Here is a 22904-nt window from a genome sequence, read left to right as displayed (position 1 = left end):
ACCCACTGGCTGGTTTTGCATGTGATCAAGCCTACAATGAAGTCATATGTGACATGAGTGTATCTATCCCACATTTAAAAGGCTTTCTAAGAAGGAATGAATGAAATCCGAGGAGTCTTTGAACGCTTCACCACGACCACGAACTGAAGGGGAGGGGCTTAAAACTGAGCCACATTGCCACCTGCTGGTTGTGTAGAGATGTATACTTTCAATACTCCATTACTACTACTACTACTGCTACTACACGAAATACAGGTAACTTTCTACAATAATAAACACGAATAATGTCACAAATACAGTTTTGCAGTGTCAGAGAAAAATTGGCATAAGCAGCAAAACATTTAAACTGCAGGGTTGTTGCCACTTCCTTTCTTTTAAACTCTGTAATCTCACAATTGTCTCGTCCTTTTTTTGCTTTCAAATATATTTGCGGGAAATACAAAATGTGCTCCAGAAGCACATGTTGCTGATGATAACCATAGACTGTATATATAGATAACACACAAGCTCATTTACATTATCTTAACTCAGATGGTGCAGTATGATGCAGAACATACAGGAGTAGCACAGTATAGCCTTCACCCTCATATGAACTTACTTTAATCAAAAAAAGGTAATATATTGTTTTATATGGAGGGCTGTTGTGTTGGATTCATTCATTAGGAATCGCTCACTTACTCAATTAAGCAAAAAGCACAACACAGAAAACCCACTTCAACACAATTAAAGATATTATGACAAGAGAAATAAGAGTTTCTCTGAGACCTCAAACACATAGTAATGCCTGGGAAAGAGTTAGTAGTAGATAGTAAACTATTTTAGTTATTGTCATTGACAGAAAATACAAACCTGCTTTGTTTTGGTTCAGCCAAATGACATGTCTGCTATAATGAGGGCAATCTTAAATCCTGAGAGAAGAGCCGTTTCCCATAATTCAAGGTCAAATCACTTTTGGAGGAAGATTCGTACTACTGTATTGTATGATGTCTTATTAAAGAGAATGATATCACCTATTACACGGCACAAGAGATCTCCAAAATGCAATCCTGAAATAAAGAAACTTAAAAGTTCCCCCCAAAAATAAACAGTTCAGTCAGAAAGTGTTGCTTCTCAAATACCATTTTATTTTCTCTATCCACATTAGAATTACTTTATTAATATTGTTATTACATATATGTTCCTTTGTATTGAAATATGATATACAAAATTAATCAAATCAGAGATGACATTAGTGAAAGTTACCTGAACAAAGGTTTTCTGAAAGCCTAAAGGATGGCCTACCTTGGTCTCATAAAGAGTTAGAGAATTAAGAATAATGACAGCGGAAAGAAATGAAAGCTTGTGAAAGACAAAGAAATCAAAATGACATGTCCAGTACAAATATTATTTACAAAGTTAAAATCAAACAAAAAGCATAACCTTGTTTATAAGACAAATGAGTTGTGAAAAAACAGTTTCGTAACAGATGACAAAACATCAAGCAATTTTGACTTCCTCTTTAACGTAAGTGAGCAGACCTGAAGTTTACAGTAGCACCAATTTGCTTATTGATGAATTGTCTAACACAAACAGTATTTGACCCCTTTTGTTGACACAGGCTAGTGTAATGCAGGTACCAAAAAATACCCATAAAAACAAGTTATTGAGAGCTCTTATTCAACTCTGTTTGTCACAGACTGAAAAGAATAAAGAAAAACTAGCCATTCTTGGCATGCAGTAGCACTTTGACATTTGCTTTTCAGGGTCTCAAAGGAGCCATCAGCGGCTGATTCCTTGTTTTAGCAGCTCAGCATTAAAAGGGCAAATCAATGGACAACAATGGATCCAGAACTACCATGCAGACAACAGGTTAAGACAAAACTAAACCGTCCATGATGGAGGCCTTTAATGCGGAGCCACTTACCCATCGTCTATTCATTTTAAGCTTCTCAATAACTTAAAACGCAACATTATAATGTTTAACAACTTCCTGAAGTAACAATAAATCTACACCAGCTGCGTTAATAATGTGCACCATTCAGTCATGATTGGCATTAGTGGTATAATTCTTGAATAGAGCACAGACTGCTGTCACAGTAGTTAACATAGTCGTATCTTGTGTAAAAAAAGAAAAAAAGAACTTAAAGATCTGATTCAGGTACATAAGATCTGTAATAATAACTACATACATTATTTCACTTTATCTTCTCACCCAAAGACAGAAAAAACACTGTCAACACGGGGTTTCATATTAGCTACTATATAAAGGGGAATATTGTCATTTCCAAAGAGGTGTCAGTTTCTACATTTATCTGTCCAGCATTTTATGTTCTGAAACATGTATCTACTACAGCGTAGCAGTAATAAACCTACAGCAGCAATGCTTCGGAGTTTACCTTGAAGAAGTAACTGTGGAAATGTTTCCAAAGGACAGAGTGGCAGGAAATAACCGGCATTGGCACACAGCCCGATTCTTTTAACCGACTACATGAACTGCATCATATCTTTTTAGATTGCAAGTCATTCAATTCCCCCAATTAAGACCTAACGGACAAGTACGAACTGAATACAGCTAACCGAGCTTTTGAGATGTCTCTAGATTCATTTTGTACACATTTCTGTGTGTCCAACTCTCTGCTATATATTATACTAAACATTTGGCAACACTGGCACACAGCTAGATAATGTCAGTTCGTGTTGTACACCAGTGACAGCTGATACGTGCAAAAATCATGTATAATATAAAAAAATATAATAAACAGTAATCCAAAAAAGGAAATACACGGTGACTGCAGAGTGGAGGGCCGAACCTCAGAGTCAGATGGAGCTCGGCTGGGTTGGAGAGTCCAGTTCTACAGCCTCAAAATCCCTCCATAAGGAACAGTGGACCATGTCTTTCTTAAAGCAACAAAATGTGACACTCATTTACTGCATGTACACTCAGAATATCGTCTGTGCATTCTTTCATTCTCACACTCAGGATGTGAAAATTGCAACATAAAAAAACCAACATTTTAAAGCAAAACAAAAACTGATGGGTTGTAAATTCACAGCTGCAGCATGTAGAGTGGACGGTACTGAAAGGCTCTTTGCCCCTTTGACAAAAGGGAGCTCCAAGGGGGCGAGGCGCTCGATAATGAGAAGCCTGCCACCAACACTTCAGATTACACAGACTAACACCACTTCTACCTGCATCACATCAAAGAAAACATTGTACCCTTCTCCATCATCCACCCTCTCCTGGAAACCATTGCTTTTTCCTACTCTCCCCTCGCCGCCCTCCTTTCCAGTTCTTCTACAAGTTGACCAGCTCATGTGCAACAAACTGTTTGAGTCTCTCCAGGTATTGTCCGTAGAGCTCCACGTCGTTGTGTCCGGCGCCCTCCACCCACAGCGGCTCCACGGGGCGCTGACAGCGCTCGTACAGCGCCAGGCCGTGGGAGAAGTCGATGACCTCGTCCTCCGTGCCATGGATCACCAGCACTGGGGACGTCACCTTGGAGATCTTGTCAATGCTTCGGAGTGAAAAGAAATAGAAAACAAAGTTAGGGAGTGATGTTTAAAATACAGGCTCTCAGAAAAAAAGTAAGACCTAGGCTAAAGGTAGGGTAGGTAAGAATGGAGACACCAGCTCGAGAGAGAAAAATCTGCCACTTCCTCACAGAGCCCCTCCTCCAACACACACAGAGCGCACATGACCAATGAGGGCACGAGATAAGTTTGTGCACAGATGGAAGGCTGACAGGCAGGTAGGCCATCCAGTTACTTTAGCCGGGCCGGCTCAGATGACTGGTCAAGCTTTTTACATCGCTACGGCTTCCACAGATGTATGTATTTATTGTCAAAGCATTTCATATATTCATTGCTATCGGGATGTTAAGAGCATTCCATGGAATATAACAAGTGTTTCTGAATTACCTACCCTACCTTTAAGCAAATGTAATCAACAAAATCAAAAGAGAAATACAAACACTGACATTTCACAGAAAAAAGGAACAAGCAGAGCGAGTTTGGCCACCGACCACCAGAGGGAGCTACAGGAAATATCTCACTCAGAACACTCCCTTTATTGATTAGAAACATCTAAATGTAATTGTTTGCAAGCTTGTGTGTGTCTCTCTCTGATGCTGTAATACTGTAGGTCTAAAAGCATGAGCTCGTCATGTGCAGGGTTGTCGTGCAGGAGCCATCTGTCTCATGCAGTGCACTCACTTTGGGAAGGCGTCGAAGCAGTAGGTCTTCTTGGTGTCGGGGAAGGCCACTCTCATGCCGGAGGTGAGCGGGGAGTGGAGGATGACGGCGGCGCTCTCGTAGCGAGAGGCCAGGTCCACAGAGGGCACGGTGCCAATACTCTGGCCGTACACGATCACGTGTTCTGGCCGGATGCCATACCTGAGAGAGGATGACATATCGGAATATTACACCTTTGCACATCATGTACAGGATTATTTACACGACTAAAAGCCAGATATGTTTAGTTCCATCCTGCTTGCTTCACCAGACACTGGCATGTGTTCAGCTGGCAAAGTAGAAAAGGAAATATTTTGGAATCGACAAGTTGAAAGTTGATTTTATTAGTTATACACAAGGTCTTCTTTTTACCGCTTTCATGGAAAACACCCTCACACTGCCAACTAATCCTCCATTGTTCCCCCATGATGCTTCACACACAGCAACACCTGTGTGCCAACTGAGACTGACTCACACTCGGCTGAGACGTCACGCCGCAGTGACTCAGTGATTATACGACCTCCTAAAACAAGTACACGGAGATGGGGAAACAGCCATGGTTCAGTGGCCGTCTGAACACGGAGGACCACCTCCTGCAGACTCGTGACTCAAAGGGAGTCTAGAGCACGACGAAGGAAGAAAACACTGATACGGATTGAGGTTGAGGGAGGAATAATACCAAGACATTCCACAGCTGATTATGGAGAACGTGACCCAGTGTAGCAAGAAGCAGTCAGCCGACGACCTGAACCAGTCGGAGAACACTGCAGCCCTGTCTTAGTTTGTCCTGTAGTACACAGCCACGAGCAGCCCCACTACAACCCTGCTCTACTCCATTATTACAATTAGGAGCACTACCATTACAGGCTTAAGCCTCTGCACTCCTTTAAATCACAGTGATGAACAATAAATGAGCACCAAAATATGACACGGCTCTGCACTGCTGGGAGGAATTATTATAATTAGGAACTCCATAAAGATAACCTTTGTAGAGAAGCAATCTGTAATGCAGCACTTCTGCTATGAATGGGCGATGAACATGGAAGCACAGGGTTAGGGTTGTGTGTCAGTTGTGTACACACACTGACACACAGTCATTAGCAGGAATATTGGAACAGTTTACCGTCGTCGTGTCAGCTGGCCGAGCAGAGTATAAATAGGGGTGAAAATACTGGCAGGGCAGAGAGAAGTGTACTACACACTGCTGTGGTGGTGAGAGCAACATTAACTCTCAAGGCTGGCTGGCGATAATATACGCACCGGACTGAAAGCTCTCTCTATCATTCAGCATCATGTTACTGTTTAAGGGAGGTGAGGGACAGAGAGGACGAGAACAAGATGTCAAGGTTCTTTTTCTCATAAACTATCAAAGTCAAATCGCCCTACCTGATCATAGAGAAGCAGCTTCTGACAAAAATCTTTGCTTGCTTCTTTCATAACATTCCTTGTTCAATGCGACGTTAATGATTTGTCATTAAGCCTAGCATCACTGTTAATCCAGATTCCACTTTATGCGGTGTGATTATTAGAACGGCTGTTTCTCTGATCCTTAAAAAGCTCAGGCGTTTGAAGCTTTGATCATAACCTTCTATACTAAGAACTCACTGAAGGCTAAATGTACTAAGGAGCTCCAAGAATGACCTACACTCCTGACTTGTTGAGCATACAAGTTAGATTAGCACATATACCTGGTTCATACCAATATTAAAAAAGTGATAATTCAACCTTGCAAAATCTAATATAGGGAGTTTTCTGTTGCCAGGGCTAAGCTAAGCTAACAGAAAACACAATGTAAGCCATGTAATAACATTATTTGAAGGCGATAGACTTCAAGAGCGGTGAACTCTCATATGAAAGGAAGCCAGACAAATAGCAGAACACTTTCAAAATGACTGATGACCATATTGCGATTTAAATTAAATGTTGGTTAATTGCCCGAGAGATAACAGCCACGGTTTCTAATGTTAAGTGTGACCGGGGAAGATTAAGGTACATCTCTTTGTATAAGAGGGTTGCTTCTTCCTTTAAATACATGTTCACAGCATTGGATTAGAAGATTTCTGAATGTGTTTATGAAGTAACTTCACAATAATCCTGAAGAGCACATCGCAATGCCTTCAGGCTTTCTTGTCTGTTAGCGTGGCAGTCTGTTATTTGGTTACTGTTACGAACAGCTTTATCCGTTTAGCCTTCAAGTACACATTTTTTGCTATCATATTTTACTCGTGCGTATCTCCTTTTGTTTACACTCATCTAGTCAATGTTCTTTTCCATATCAGGCCACAAAAGCATGGCCAATCCCAACACACACAAACAGTCACCACACGGATGTCACGAGCACATCAAACTGGTCTAATGTCAATACAGAGAGGGTGAAGTGAAGCCGTTTGATAGCTTAGTCGTCAGGTGAAGGGATATGAGATACTGCAACACACTTTACAGTAGCATGGTTTACTTACATCTTGACACCAAACCAACAGGGTGCAAGTAGGAGTGTTTGCCTAGAGCAGGGGTGCCCAACCTTTTTTGAACCGAGAGCTACTTTTAAAGTTGCCAGTCTGCCGAGATCTACCAGTCCAAATAGAGAGGCGTAGCCATTACTGACAGCCTACTACCAGGTACATACACACTTCTACTTGTATAAAACTGACCTTTGTACGATTAATACTTCATAAAATACTGCAGATCCTTTATTTTACCTCTTTCTAATCTACACACATACAAGTATTTAACTGAAGTTACACAACAGTGTTGTTGATACAGAGTTGGAGTTTATTCACACGTCACATTACAGTGGGTAATGTTTTCAAGAAACATTGAACAGTGCTGCTACATATGACACAGGAAAAAAGAAAAGACTCTGAACCCTTTCTTTGCCATTATATAAAAATAGTGTTGCTACAAAAGTATAAATTAGGCTTACTAATAAGACAACTCAGATCTGAAGCTACACAGGAATCTGCTGCAACAGTGCAATAAAAAAGACACAATTAATAGAATCAAACCCTTTTTTTGTTGCCTTTTAGTAGATTATAAAAAGAAATGCCTTTAAAAAATAGGATGCAAGCAACACTAGTTTCTTAACCTGAATTGATAATGGACTATCATCAATTTAAGTTTGCATTCTTATACCATTTTGTACAATAATTATAATGAATAAGTTCAAACAAACTCAAACTTACAGCTGATTAATAACGGTATCTAACTTGAGTTTTTATTATATCAAAAACCTGTTGAAATGCTACTGTTATTTTTACTGTCCCCAAAAAGCGCATCGGCAGCCTCCAGGAATGCTTCTTTCACAACTTCTCCGTCTTTGAAAGACTTCATGTGTTTCTCAAGAACGTGACTGACTCGATAAGATGCTCTGGTAGCAGCCTTGCTCTTGTTGTTGGGCCTGGTGAAAATGGACTGCGGTGCATTTAGCTGTCCTTTCAGGCCCCTCCCCTTTTGGAGCGTAGTGCAGAATTAGGAGGGAGTTCCGTCTCGTAGCGTTTGTGCACTGTTTTGAAATGCCGCTCCTAAATTACCCTTCTTCGATAAAGCCACGCTCGCATTGCAGATGAGACAGATGGACTTTCAATTGGAATAGATACAAAAATAATCATCCTCCCACTCGGAGTGAAAATTATATATTTTGGGCTTTTTTGCTTCTGCCATAATTGCGGTCTTGTGTGTGTCACTGTCACTCCTGTTGACACGGACAACGTCAGCGAAATACTGCCCAATGCCCACCAGCCACGCCCCGACACATGGGGTCACGCCGGCCAATCACAAAGCTTTGATGCGTTCAAGTGCATTATTCTGGACAGGAAGATTATGTTTCAGGACATTAACATACAACAGAATGTTGTTGTTCTATTTTTAGACACATCTCGCGATCGACTGGGAATCTCCCCGCGATCGACCGGTCGATCACGATCGACCGGTTGGGCACCCCTGGCCTAGAGGACACAAGTTATTAATACAATACATAATGCAAGGCTTGACCCTGTGACCTCCTGCGAACAACAAGGGCACCTCAACCTCTAACCCATCCTGCTGTCTTGGCACAGGAAAAAGGAGGACATTTCTAGATCTGCAGCTGCACGTAAGACCGGGGCTCTGACAGGCTTTAACCAACCCAAGTCCACACAACTAACCCGGCCAACACAAGCATGCCATTTACTCCATTGCACTTCAGCTTGAATACGCTCAGAGAGCCATAGCCAGCCATGCTCCATGGTTACGGCCCTCCCCCGATCCTTTATCAATTTAGTCTCCTGACACAAATCCAATGTATTATGCATCACATCCTCCAAGTCGTCGCCCTGTTCTGTCTCCGGCCCACCTCTTGCTCCCTGAAGACTGGAAACATGCTCATCCCTTAGCAGTCACTATGAATAATACATATTTTAAAGATAATCTGAACATATGTAGAGGCATTTTTTTAGATTAGAGCACCATCTGCGCTACATAGAGGGGATTCCTTCTCTGGAGCATTCCTATGATCCGTTACTGCTTGGCACCTTTTTCCTTCAGGCTCTGCCAGTGCTCAGATTTGTCTTGAAAATTAATAGATGTTGAGATCTTAAAGCCAACACATGAAATGAACCCGTGAGTGAATTATATATCAAGATATGAGAGCAACAAGTATGTGATCTGCAACATCACTAAGCCCTGTTGCCAAGGATAGTCAGGTGAGCGATTACACTCCACACTCCACCCGGCACACTTAACGCACACAGCACTCTTTGTTTTCTTTCGCCACACAAAGTGGGCAGCCTGTGTTCATTCATGTTTGTGAGAATTTCTCCCCACTAGGAAAAGTGAAGGTGCTTTGATGAGGATCATTGAGCAAGAAGTGAGTTTTTGAACGATGAGTACAAAAAAAAAAACTGTTTGAAAGCTCATTGGTTAAGGGTTGCTAGGCTACTGTCATTATTAGACAAGCAGGATTGATTGCTGCCCCGCCTTCATCTCAGAGGGAAAATAAAATAATAGTGCCATTCATCCCCAACACACCACCCCCACACAGACGAAGGCTGTCAGCTAGGTCACTTCAGTCTTAAGTCTACTACCATTTTTCAAGTTGATTTCTAAACAAATAGTACATCTGACTCATTAGTAATCGTGAGTATGATAATGGGCACCGTGTGACAACACAATGACTCATACATTTGATGAGTACACTCCTTGCTCAGGTGAAGGGAGTGCCTCATCCACTGTGGTTAAACAAAAGCGCTAAGGAAGAGTGTGTGTTTTGTGCCTGGGGTTCGACTGTTAGCACAGTGACAGCAGGCTGCCCTCGTGTCATAAGACTGTGTAGTTTAAAGACTCAAGTGTCCCAACACTCAAGAGAAGGGGAATTCTCTGACTGCTGAATCATACGGAGGAACAAGACACAGAAAGCCAAAGCAGAAGCAGGAAAATACAGCCTGGTTCGCTCAAAATATGAAAAAGTCAACATAAGACACAGTACAAAAGTGAGAGAGGCACACTCTTCTTCAGAGTGTGCGTCTGATCTAACATGAGACTTCACGAGGGATGTAGGCAGCTGAGCAGACTAATGTGAGACCGTGCAGAGAGGCCTTTTGATGTGATAAACACAATCTAGTGGATTCATGCTTGGCAGGGTCAAAAGGCTGGGGTGTACCCTCTTTCTATCTCAAAGACACACAATTAAGATTCTTGCACAGCCTTTTACGGCATCAGACACACAGAGCAGAGCCACCGAAGCAGATACTACATGATCCTAGCGCCTTATTAACACTAAGCTTTGGAAGGGCAAATACTTACAAACTTGTGCAAAATATATCCATTATTTCTGCAGTCAATTACGGGGTGTTTCTCAATCTCGAGTACGCTTGCTTGGTAGCACATCTTCCGAGTCACTTGCTTCAGAAGCGAGGCAAGAATACTTCCTGGCATTCGGAAAACAAAGAGTGGAACAGGCGAGCAAGTGTGCGTCATATGAGAGGCCCCGCCTTACATTTTCCGCCACAGATTTGGGGAAATTGGTCCGTGCGCAAAGCATTGTGGGGATTTTAAGAGCGCGGAGTCTACACATGTGCAGCCTCGAAATTTCTCCAAACGAAGTACTCCGGGCTCGGTAGAATTCCAAGTATGCTGGACATTGGAACAGTACTTCGGCGGCACTCGATGACGTAGGAATAGGATATGCTTGAAATAGTGGCTCTGGAACAGCTTTACTCGAGATTGAGAAACACCCACGGTATGTCCACATGGCGCTGGTCCACACGGATCCGTCACGTTGAAGCTTGCCGGTGGGCGTGTCTGGCGCGGACCAACAACATAAATCTCCCGCCCCGGACACACAAGCACGTGGTCTGATTGGCTAGCGCTTGTACTGGCATATGATTTGATTGGCTGGCACTTCCGTCGACGCTTGAAAAGTTGAACCTCTCAACTTTCGAAGCGAGCAACGGAACCACAATGCGGTTCGGCAAAGCCTGACGTCACCCCATTCAAAGTGAATGGGAAGAGTCTCCGTTGAAGCATACGACGGAACCGTGTGGACGTACCGTAAATCCCTTTTAAATTATTTATTGTGCCAAAGAATTAGACTTGAAGTCCCCCCATTTCAACTCTCATGATTAGCTAGCATTAAGCTCATTTAGTTTGTGAAAATACTTAAAACTGTCATCATTACATTCTCTATGTGTTAGAAAATGTCACGGTTGTAGCACACTAGCAATGTTAAACTCAGTTGGCCTTTGAGCTGATATCATGCGATGTGTTTGGAGGCCTTAGCAGAGTATCACTGACCACAAGGAGGTCTGATGAGTGGCAACAGAAGCACTTAGTGTTGACAATCCTGACAGCGGGACCTTTAGCATAATATATTCTGTAACTGGAGAGGCAGCAGAGCTCAGACAGAAAGAGGGACACTGACATGCCAATAAAGTATCCTAACCACACATTTTACATTGACGCTCCTCATTTGTTTAATCCAAATAATGTATGCAAAGGGCTCGAGAAACTGAACAATGGTCTTATTTTAATTGTTGATTTCTTTGGGGTATAAAAGGGAACAGTAGACAGGCTCAGGCCGGATGTCTGTGTTCTCAACCCCATAATGACAAGTGTCTTGAGCGCAATTAAAGTATCACATTACATAATGATGCCGTCCTTCATTAACCCGTTACAGTCTCTCAATGCAACTCCTTCCTAGTGTCCATTCTGTAGTGTTTATACATTTCCACATGCATTGATTTCTTTATATACTAAGTCTTATCTTTGCAGAAAGTTGCATTTGCATTTTATAGAATTACTAATGAGGATATCTTCACATGCCATGATTCAAACACGCCTGTTTTCATTTTAACATCTTGGCACGAGTAGAAAAGAGATCACCAAAAAGTTGGCATTCACACTTGCAGGGTGAGGCTACTTGAATACAAATACATTTCCTTGTTCCTAAAAGCCTCTTGAGGTTCCTTCTTCGCTGCAAACAAAGGAATGTGAAACAGTGGATGCTGGGTCAATACCTGCTTTTCCTTCCTTTTTTTACCAGCTCATTTACAGCTTGTTACAGATAACCAGTGACACCAGAAGGCAAATTAGGTCTTGCAAATTTGGATATGGATATGATCACAGGGCCATTATACAGTAGGACAAATTAAACGTATAGAGGCGATCACTTTATATTTTGCAAACTAAAGTCACTTGTTCATATTCACGCAAGAAAAATTGTCCATACTAAACAAGTGTCGTATCATCAACGATCAGAGCTTGAGACAGTAAATGATCGTGACTAAATCAGAGTATTTTGGACTGGGAATAAGATGCCGATTGTTAGCTTTCCCACTGAAGACAAAGGCCAGATGTTACGAAGCATTAGTGTTTTCTTTGTCCAGTGGAAATGTGGCTTTATTGGTAAAACATGTATCATCTCTACTGACAGTGTGACAGAGCCTGGGCACACAGTGTGGTGACAGGGAAAGATAAGTAATGACCGGCACAATTTTATCTAAACTATAACTGAACTTGCATAAAAAGTCAGCAAACAAGATTAGCTTTTTGTCAATAAATGCCGTTTCAACCGTCTGCCCGACACAAAGATCACCAAGTGTAATGTTTTATTATTTAAAGTTCTGCTTTGCTCAGATTAAAGACCATTTCAAAGCAAACGTTTGCCTTCGATCACGACTGAGTGGGAGCAGGAGACTCCTCTGTGCAGCAACAAAAACATGCAAGCTGGAAAATAAGATGAAGCAGAACGACATAGAATAGCTACTTCCTCTTTCAAGAAGTGTTTGCTAGGAATAAAAAAGGAAAAGGAAGAAAGCTTTCAAAGAGTCCTGAAGGCCTTTCTTAACCGTCTTTTTTCTTTCTATGAAAATCTACATTGTTTGTGCGGAATTCACGGCGACACACTCCTAATTGAAACCACAAGTGACAGAAAGGCTCCCACTTTAAAGAAAGGATTGCATTTTGTTCCCACAGACACGTAGACACAGACTGACCACCGGAAAGCGGGTTCTTCTTCACAGCAGTGGCCCATTTCCCGTATGCACAACCTTTACGATCAATGGGTTTCCTGTTTAACTTGCCAGCTTCCTTTTAAAAAGAGGACCATTCAGTATATTCACTGAAATGGTAGATTGTGTAAAATATAAAAGAAGTGCCAAGAGAAATTCACAGCTAAAAGGCAGCAGAAAATAAACAACGCCCCTACCAGTGTTACCCATCAGCACTTGTGCCAACATCTTTTTTTTTCTCCACAGAAATAACATGCACTCACACAAGCATTGATACAGGAGTGGCTTTCTGCACATGAAGGTCCCTGAAAACCTGAAGCATGCAGTAGTGCAACCTCGTATTAAAAAACCCAGTCTGGATCCCACAGTTCTGGCTAATTTTAGGCCCATTTCTAAAATGCCTTTTATGTCAAAAATCCTGGAGAAAATTGTCTACAGTCAAATTATGTTTTTTCTGGAAGAGAACAATATACTGGAGGTTTTCCAATCCGGTTTAAAATCTATGCACAGCACTGAAACAGTGCTTTTAAGAGTTTTTAATGACATCCTTTTATCTACTGACTCTGGGGACTGCGTTGTGCTTCTACTTATTGATTTAACTGCTGCTTTCGATACAGTCGACCATGACATCCTGATCTCTCGCTTTGAGCACTGGGTGGGCATTGAGGGGAAAGCCCTGGAATGGTTCAGGTTAGGGCTGCACGGTATTGAAAAAAACTGACATCGCGGTTTTTTCCCCCCCTGCGGTATATATTGCGGTTTTTTTAACCTGTTAAACCCCAAAGTCCCGGCGGGTACTTTTTTTTTTCACGACAGTGTCTCAGGGGATCGTAATATTTAAGAACCTATTAATGTGTTATACCAGATTAACGGAAATAATCTCAGCTAACTGACGATACAAACCACTTTATACCAAAACAAAAAACAAGTCTCATAAGAAGCATCTAAATGACCCCTGAGCGAAAAATGCTAACGCACTCAAGATAAAAGTATCCTTATTATTACTTATCGTAGCTGCACTTACAAGATATCCGATTAAAGCTGAGGTTCCACAGATTATTTAGGTATCATCACTGAGTGATCTGAACTCGGACAGGGGAAGCAAACACAGACATCACAACACGTACCTTTACGTAGCTTCGAGGGGAGTTGTCTCACCGTAGCTGTCAATCTGATCAAAAGACGTGTTCAATGGCATTAAAACGAGAAAGAAAAAACGCGGCTGAATCGGTTAATCCATAGGTTTTTTAAGTCTCTGTATAAAAAAATGATTTAATTTATAATCCATAATTCCATTTTTATGTAAATATCGCAGAGCAAAAGTTAGCTGCTAATGGTAGCCACCATAGTGGCTGCTGCTTCCGGTCTTGGCTATGCGGAAGTCTCTCACACACACATTACCAAATAAGGACTGTGTGATTTCCCCTCGATTCCATTGGCTCTGACGGTCAGAAAGATATGTCACATGTCAAAATCCAGCAAGGTGGGCCAGAGATATGGAAAATCCACCCAAATGGCCCCAAAAGAGGGTTTTTTTGTGCTAAATCTGTCTAAAAAGGTCAAATATCAGGGGAAGTTCTACACACACCAACACATGAACAAATAAGGAGTGACGACGCGTAGCCAAAACCGGAAGCTGCATACCACCAAGGTGGCTACCATTAGCAGCTAACTTTTGTGATCCGATTTTTACATAAAAATGGAATTATGGATTATAAACAATTGCTTCAAAGCCACAGATACATTATCAACCTATGGATCAACCGATTCAGCCGCGTTTTTCTTTCTCGTTTTAATGCCATTGAACACGTCTTTTGATCAGATTGACAGCTACGGTGAGACGATCTCCCGTAAAAGCTCCGTAAAAGGTACGTGTTGTGATGTCTGTGTTTGCTTCCCCTGTTGCGAGATCGGATCGCTTAGATACTATACTTAAATAATCTGTGGAGTCTCAGATTTAATCGGATATATTGTATGTGCAGTTTCGATAAGTAATAAGGGTATCTTTATTTTGAATTCTGTGCTAAAGTGCGTTAGCATCCCTGCGGTGTGAATACCGCGCATGCGCATACCACGGTTATCGCCATGACACGGTATATCGTTCAGCCCTAGTTCAGGTCATATCTGAAGGACAGAACTTTCTCTGTCAGCCTTGGTGACTCCGAGTCATCCTCTGCTCCACTCCTGTATGGGGTCCCACAGGGCTCAGTATTAGGCCCCCTGTTATTCTCCCTCTATTTGCTCCCTCTTGGGTCCATATTCAGAAAGCACGGCATCGCATTCCACTGCTCTGCTGATGATAGCCAGATTTATGTCCCACTAAAAAAGAAGGAGGGCTACTCAATTATCCCACTGCTAAAGTGTCTAGAGGACATAAAGGCCTGCATGGCGTGTAACTTCCTAAAACTGAATGAAGGAAAAACAGAAGTAATGGCTTTTGGTAGCACCACTTCTGTAGACCAGGGTTCCTTGGCTCAGTACACCAAGCCCACCATTACGAACCTTGGCATTAAAATGGACCGTGAACTAAAACTCGAGTCAGATTAAATCGGTGGTAAAAACGAGCTTTTATCACCTGAGGCAGCTAGCCAAAGTAAAACCTTTTCTCTCCAGACAGCAGTTTGAGACAGTAATCCACGCCTTTGTCACCACTCTGCTGGATTACTGTAACTCTCTCTACATGGGGGTCAGTCACTCCCTCGCTCGTCTGCAGTGGGTGCAAAATGCCGCAGCAAGGCTTTTAACTGGCACACGGAAATATGACCACATTTCCCCCATTTTGGCTTGGCTCCACCGGCTGCCAATACACTTTAGGATTCATTTAAAAATCCTTTGGTTTACTTTTAAATCCCTAAATGGCATGACCCCACCATATCTTTCTGAGCTGCTACACCCTTACACGCCCAACCGCCCTCTCAGGTCAGCGGATCAACTGCTCCTGAATGTGCCCAGAACCAAGTCAAAGCTCAGAGGGGGCCGTTGCTTCTCTGTAGCGGCTCCCACTGTGGAACGATCTGCCCCTGCACATCAGACAGGCCGCCACACTGCCTGCTTTTAAATCGCTTCTTAAAACCCACCTCTTCTTAACATGAACATCTTTTAGAGCATTGCTTTTAAATTGTCTATTGTTTTTACTTATACTTGTTTTATGGTGTGTGAGCTGAGTTACTTTTTGTATGTTTTGTTTTGTTTATTTGCCTGAACAGCACAGGTCTGGAGGTTTAAAGTGCTCTATAAATAAAGCTGTATTGTAAGCCTAGTTTTTTTTCTTTGTGGTGGATTTTTGCTGCTTTTGCTTTTCTCTTGCTGCCTTGTTTTTCCTGAGCCATCTTCCCCATCTCCTCTCTTAGTCATGTGTTTGTCCTCCAGCAGGAAGTATACAAAAACAACCAGGCCTACTGAACTTTTATGACCCCCCCCTCATTCATGTGAACAAAAATGCAAAAAAATAGAGACATTATTTTCCTTCATATTCACCATACACTCATCCCCAAAACCGTGTCCTCAGCAGAGTCTGTGTGCTTCCCTGTTTATGAAGACAACGTATCTTGTATGAATGGGAATATGGCTGAAACAACTGTAGAAGTGTTTTAATGAATCAACTGTCAAACATATTCGTAAGTAAATCGATGAATTGTCAAACCTCGAGGTCCCATCTTCAAAATGCTTGCTCCAAAGATATTTAGATGGATTGAATGGTCAAATACAAAATATCTAAGACATTGAAACCAGAAAAGGTCAGTTTTTATAATTTTTTGCTTGAAAATTAGTCAAATAATTAACTATGAAAATAGTTCTTAAATGTTCTGTGGATCAACAAATCGATCACTGAACCAATAGTGTCAGCACTGCATGCGTTTACATTACATTTTAGGAACCTGAAACACAGTCTCTCCTCGCAAACCAGTCCTAAAATAAGATGTAGAACAATGTCCGTCTATGGTGTCATAGAAAGGACACAAGAAGGAGATGACGAGAGGTTTAAAAATGGATTGAAGGAAGTGAGAAACATCTAGTTAACCAGAAACAGACTGAAGTGCACTGCTCAGGTATAACAAACCTTATCTGGGGGAAGGGAGCTGAGAGCAGAGTCTATGCTGCAGTGTGGAGAGATGGATCTGCAAACATGTGTCTTTTTATCGTTGCTTTCTACTCGAAAACAGCAATAATGCATTTGAGAAAAAAAGGGTTTTCTAGGAACTGTAAATTCAATTGTCTATTGCCTGACTCCTTCTCTATTGTCAGTAGACGAGGATTTTCATTATAACCTTTCCCTTTATTTTCTTGCGTGTCATGGTCGGCGTTACAAATGCACCATCCAATAAAAGGTTAGTTACACAATGAACATTTCACGGTGATTAAGCTACTTGTTTTTCATTTTGTTTACTTGTTCAGGTTCTCTTTCAAACTTAAAGACAAACAAAGACATTTTTAATCATTTTAAAATGCTTTGTCAAGTTTGGATGAATTGTGTTTTATGATGATCAGCCAGGTCAAATGACTTGTTCAACATTAGTCTGATGGGTTAGAAGACAGCATGTATAGTATGTTTTTGCACACAAATGAATTATAATGATCCCTGTTGATTTGATGTTTTATTTGAATTATTCACTTCATTGCAAGTCGATTGGACCTGGAGTGTTTTGTCCCGGGATTGAATGCCGATAGTAACCCTTGCCAATAAAGACAAACACCAGAAGTCAGTGGATGTTATTTGTGAGAAAAGATACTACATTTCTCAACACCACCTGCAATCTAAAACCACCAAGAGTCCAGGGGTCCTTGTTTTATTATCGAAACAAATCATTCAGACAGCGTCAACAAGAAGCACTGAATATGTTAGTTTATCAAACTGAGAAATCAGAAAAGGAGAATATTGGCCGATATGTTTTCATGTCCGCAGAGCAGAGTTGCAGCAGAGCGCCCACACACACCTACATATGGCTGGGCAGCATAATCACAGCAAACACGCTCATTATTACTGCCTACAAGAACATCATGTCATTCCTACACAAATGTCCATTCCACGTCATCTTCACCCAAGATCTTATCAGTTCCAATCTAATCACCCCTCCACCCAGCTCCTTCTGTACACTCTCCACTACATCATCTCTCCCTTTTACAGCGCTTGTTATCTCTTTGTGGCGCTCTAATTTTGGGTATCAGTCTACATCAGCCCAGTTTCTTCAGAACTTACTTTGCTTTCATTTTCATTTTTGCTTTGCATTTTCTTTTGGTCCAACTTCCACATAGCTGTAAACATTCCCAGCATTATCCCTCACTACCAAAGCTGTCAAACTAGAATGACATGAACAGAGAGTTGCTATTAATACGATGCTTTTGTCACGGTTTAATCAGCTGACATGTATGACGTGCTATAGAGGGAAATTATTTGGAACTATGTATTGCACTGTAAGGGGAGAAGATGTTTGCATATAGCATTTACATACAGTATGCGACGCGTGTTCCCTTTCAGATCTGACCTTTAACTGCATGCATGTTACAATTATTTCACATCCTTAAAGTTAAAGGGGCCCTGTTATGCTCACTTACAGGGCTCATATTAGTATTCGGTGCCTGTGACGGGGTTCTATTGTCCGTATGAAAACACTGCACTAGTCGGTGTGTGTGTGTGTGTGTGTGTGTGTGTGTGTGTGTGTGTGTGTGTGTGTGTGTGTGTGTGTGTGCTCTTTATTTTTCTCATACTGCCTGTGCTGCAGCACCTCTTTTCACCCTCTGTCTGAAACCAGAGCCCAGTCTGCTCTGATTGGTTAGCTGGCCGGCTATGTTGTGATTGGTCAGCGGCTCAGAGATGTCCCGCCCCTCAAGTACAATATCGGGGTATATGCAGGAACCCTGAAGTCAAATGTAATACCTTTTAAGACCTTTTTTAAGACCCTTTCCGTACATTTTAAGACCTCATCGCCACTTTGAGTTTTAACTGGTTGGCGACACACTTTACCTCACATTGACTATATCAGCGACGTGCAGTCAGGGGAGGCAGAGCCTCACCTGTCATACACCAATGTAACGGAAAAAACAACTAAAGAAAAACTAAATAGTAATAATAATAAAATGTCTCCACAGATCTGTGTTATAAATGTGATTTCTGTATGATTCCAATCGCTTTTTATAGTCAAAATCAGCTAATTGGCCGAACTCCGCTACAACTACATGGGAGCGATGAGGAGTGAGGCAGGGACGAGCTCTGCCTCACGTAAGCCCACAGTAACTGGCTGGAGCACGGGCACTAATGTAGCGCGGGCACTTATTTTGTGAGCGCGCTCAAGCCAGTTACTGTGTGGTGAGGTGAGGCACATATGAGCTTTGCCTCACCTCAGAATGCGTCACCTCACAGAAACTGTCTGGAAAGCGGGCCCTAAGCGCATGCCTGCACCATCTCACTGTATGTCACCAATGTAATGTTTGTAGATCCCTTTATTACATTTATCCTCGCCATCCATAGTCTCTAAATAATTTATTTCACGTATATATGATATTTAGGCTCGCTGGTCTCATCATACAACGGCAATGAAAAAAGCATCAGGGGAGGCAGCCATAACCTCTGCCGCACTGAAGGGGGCGCAAGTGAGCCCACAAAAAAGTAATAGCGATTGTTGTCCAGAAGGATAGCATGGACTTCATCTTCAAGTCAAGGTAAGACCCCAATTGTAATGAACATGGGATCTTACTAAGAAAGAACAATCCAATATTTAGATGTTGGGTATCCTTTTGTTGAACGGTCTGTTTAAAATGAATCGAAGCATCAGACTAAAAAAGCTTTTGAAAATAACCGAACATTTCGATTAAGGTCAAAATATAATATTTGTAAATCTGACTCTGAAAGAGTCAGTGCCTCACCAGCCATGAACCTCACCGCACGTCACTGTACAGTATTGATGGTCCTTCCTCCTTATCTTCCAACCATTTGGACGCTAACTTGCATTTCCCCATAACGATGTTGTTTAACAACCGGCGTAAACGGACCTTCGCGCTATCAAGCAGTGAGCGTGCGATGTCCTGTTCAGATGACGTCAAACCCAACGGGATGCCATAAATAAACTACACAGAATCACACTACACACCTACGCAATGATTACATTCAGGCAGACTGCAGAATACAACCTCTTTGGACAATTGATATACTTATTGAAAACAAGATATAAAATGTAATACCTTGGAAAATGCCGTTTAATACTTTTTAATAGCCTTCATTTTCGCTAAATTGATGCATCAACTTTTAATACTTTTAAGACCCCGCGGACACTCTGAATATGTTGGAGCGCTAGCCAACAGAAGCGTGAGTGTCGAGTAGTGATGTCACATGCACAAAAACCTATAAAAACACCCTACAGGGAAGGGAAAACCCCCAAAATCTCAATAGGGCCCCTTTAAAAAGGTGCTTTACCTATTATTCTCTGAGGTTTAATTAATCCTCACCTAAATCGCAATTACGGTTTTATTTTATGACCACCTTTAAATGTGGTTCTGCATGCTATTCAGTTACTCTCATACCAATGCATTCATCACTAATCATCCATCACTGCATCCTTTACTCTACACGCTGTGCCAACATCTGTGTACAGGTTCTTCCATCATCATCATCATCATCATCATCATCATCATCTCTAATTACCGTGATCGGAGTGCCTGCCAGGCGGCGTCCACATCAGCATACAGGTTCTTCTCCGAGGGTTTCCCAGAACTCGCCCCGTAACCCGAGTAGTCGTAGGAGAAGACGTTGCAGTTGATCCTTGAACCCAGGCCAATGTAGAAGCTGCTCATCTGGCCCAGGTCCACTGCGTTTCCGTGGGAGAATAACAATGTGTACTTGGCGCTGGGCGAGCAGCGGACAAACATGCAGGCGATGCGGTTCCCTCTTGAGGTGCGTGTCATGAAACACTCGATGGCGTCCTTCTCACGGGACGAGTACTGCCAGTCTGCACGTTCGGAGAGGTTCAGCGTCCATTTGCTGCCACTGTCGTCAGACATGAGGCTGTAGGTGGGCTCTGGGGGCAGGAAGGCCAGCTTGGAGGCGATCTTGCTGGGGCACGGTGGACAGCAGAACAGGCAACATATCTCACTGAGGGATAAGTGGTTCATCCTCAAAACACTGTGGAAGGGTGAGGGAGAAGAGTTCAAATAGAAACAGGGACATCAGTAGATTAAATGTAAGATTAGCCTTACAGAAATTAAGATGTAATGTCTACAAAACGAGCATCTATGCCCTTATTTTGCCTCTGCATCCCCTGAAGATCTATCACAAGGAAAGAGGAATTTCAAAACCGAAGTCTTGGATGATGTGCTCTTTCCAAGAACATTAACACTTGTCTTTGTTACTTTGTTAAGTGGAATAGCAGGGGGTTTCCGGGGCCGGGGGCTAAAACCTTTTTTACACACTCTCTATTCCCCTCTCCCAAATGCATAGCAGACAGGATTGTAGAAATAAAGCAATAGTTCTGACACTAATTGAGTGTTAGTTTTTCGTCTGTCTCCAGGCTCCACAACCACTCAGACAGTATCGACTTAAAATGCTTCCTCGTTTCACCCTGCACCTGGACCCCCACCTAAGGCTACCTTTAAGAAAGTCCAGATGCTTTTGATTTGCTGTGGTGGTCCTGCACGAGACATGTCAGCAGCAGAACTCATTACGGTGACACTGACGCTGGTCAACCTGTCAAAATGTCCTGCAGGAATGCCTCTTGCAACCAAGTCATTTGACTCTGCACCGCGGCATATGCCAATACACTCATCACAGTCAGGTTATGACCATGTGTTGCAGATTGGATTTCTAATTTAGGTGCTCAAAGTCTGAACTTACACCCCGATATGACATCTTTGTAATTACATCCTCGAATCTATGCAAATGTGCAATCCTCTATCAATCTGTTGCCAGGAGACACCATCATAATGCATACTAGTGACTGGACAAATTATGAATGACCAGTTAATTAATTTGTGTTTTTATTTAATAACCAAAACACTTGCAGTAAATGACCAGTTCACAGCACCAGAGATTTGCTTTAAATCCTTATTATGTATTTATTTGTCCAGTGAAGTGTTTAGGAATCCACAAATCACTTTTATTCATGCATTTCTTTTTTCAAACTGCATCTGGCAGATTTACAGCAGTTTTAAATATATGGCAATTGCCCATACTTTACTGTGGGAGACATTCAAAGCCTTGGAAATAATCTTGTGTGTCATCATAACCCTGATTAATGTGTTTTAATAACCTCCTAATGGATTGGTTTTGATGGTACGGTTTGCATTTTATAGTCTTGAAAAAAGCTATTTACATAGTGATTACTCACAGGTGACTTTAATTACCTGGGAGCCACTACCATCAACAATAGGCTGGACCAAAAATGATTTCCGCCTTGTGATCTATGAATGTTTATTCAACAAAATGCCCTGACATTTAAAACGAGCACACAGCAACACAGTGCATAGGGGAGGCCAGAGGAGGCTATTTCCTTGACATAATGCCCAAAATAGTCCTTAAATAAAGCGAGGACACAGAATGGAGCCCCGCAGCGATGTACTGTAAAATGGTGGTGGAGGGGCAGAAATGTGTTCAGAGAGATTAGGCTGGTTTGTGGAGGTTTAATTTCCAATGGATAACATAATTATTGCAAAGTGTTAAGGGCCAATTAGCCACTAGCATGCATATATCCTCCTTATTAACACAGAGAGGAGAAATGATGACATTACCTGCACGGGCTCTTGTTTTGTTTTTCTTTCTATTTCCAGGTGACAGTATTGTAGGAAGTCAGGTGTTATGTTTGCACCAACTTGTCTTCTTATCGACGCCGGGAGATTGACAAGGTTATCCAGATTATCCTCTGTTCCGTGTCCTCTTTGTTGGCGATGTCACAGAGTGTGTAAATCCCTCAGTTGGTACCCACAGCTGTGAGTTTTTTTATTAGCTGGCAGATTCCTGGTCCAGGAAGCCTCAGGAACTGTCGTCTCTTTTCTTTTTTTTCCGCTCGGTTTTCTCAACATATAGTCGTGAATGAAAACGATTCATTCAAAGGGTTAATGTCTAAACAGCTCAACAGCGACATGGGTCAATTTTATAAAATAAAATATTGTCTCAGGTCCGTGTTGCTTTGGCAATCACTTCACAACAGTAACGCTCGCCTCCGAAACATCACCGCTTTCGTTGGGAAGTGATTGACAGCTGTGTGGACCAATAGAAAAATAGTTTGA

The 22904-nt window shown here is 42.0% G+C and overlaps 1 protein-coding gene across 1 annotated transcript; it reads right to left on the bottom strand.

Annotated features, from left to right (window-relative positions):
* Positions 1-1101: 1101 nt before the first annotated feature.
* Positions 1102-22851, bottom strand: abhd17b (abhydrolase domain containing 17B, depalmitoylase). The gene is made up of 4 exons (XM_034238379.1): positions 22407-22851; positions 20329-20805; positions 4192-4371; positions 1102-3494 (listed from the first exon to the last, which is right to left on the bottom strand). Exons 2-4 carry the CDS (start codon positions 20793-20795, stop codon positions 3275-3277), a joined length of 867 nt encoding a protein of 288 aa, XP_034094270.1. The 5' UTR covers positions 20796-20805; positions 22407-22851; the 3' UTR covers positions 1102-3274.
* Positions 22852-22904: the final 53 nt, after the last annotated feature.

The sequence above is a fragment of the Gymnodraco acuticeps genome, unplaced genomic scaffold, assembly GCF_902827175.1.
Source record: "Gymnodraco acuticeps unplaced genomic scaffold, fGymAcu1.1, whole genome shotgun sequence".
Classification (NCBI taxonomy): Eukaryota; Metazoa; Chordata; class Actinopteri; order Perciformes; family Bathydraconidae; genus Gymnodraco; species Gymnodraco acuticeps.
Note: the sequence above shows the minus strand (reverse complement) of the source record. Positions and strands in the feature narration are given on the sequence as shown.

Excerpts from the sequence above, each read along its gene's own strand:
- abhd17b (XM_034238379.1), bottom strand. The coding sequence starts at position 20,795 with ATGAACCACTTATCCCTCAGTGAGATATGTTGCCTGTTCTGCTGTCCA. Across the intron at positions 4,372-20,328 it reads TGGCAGGCACTCCGATCACG|GTATGGCATCCGGCCAGAAC; the intron begins GTAATTAGAGAT and ends ATCCTCTCTCAG. Across the intron at positions 3,495-4,191 it reads TGCTTCGACGCCTTCCCAAA|CATTGACAAGATCTCCAAGG; the intron begins GTGAGTGCACTG and ends TTCACTCCGAAG.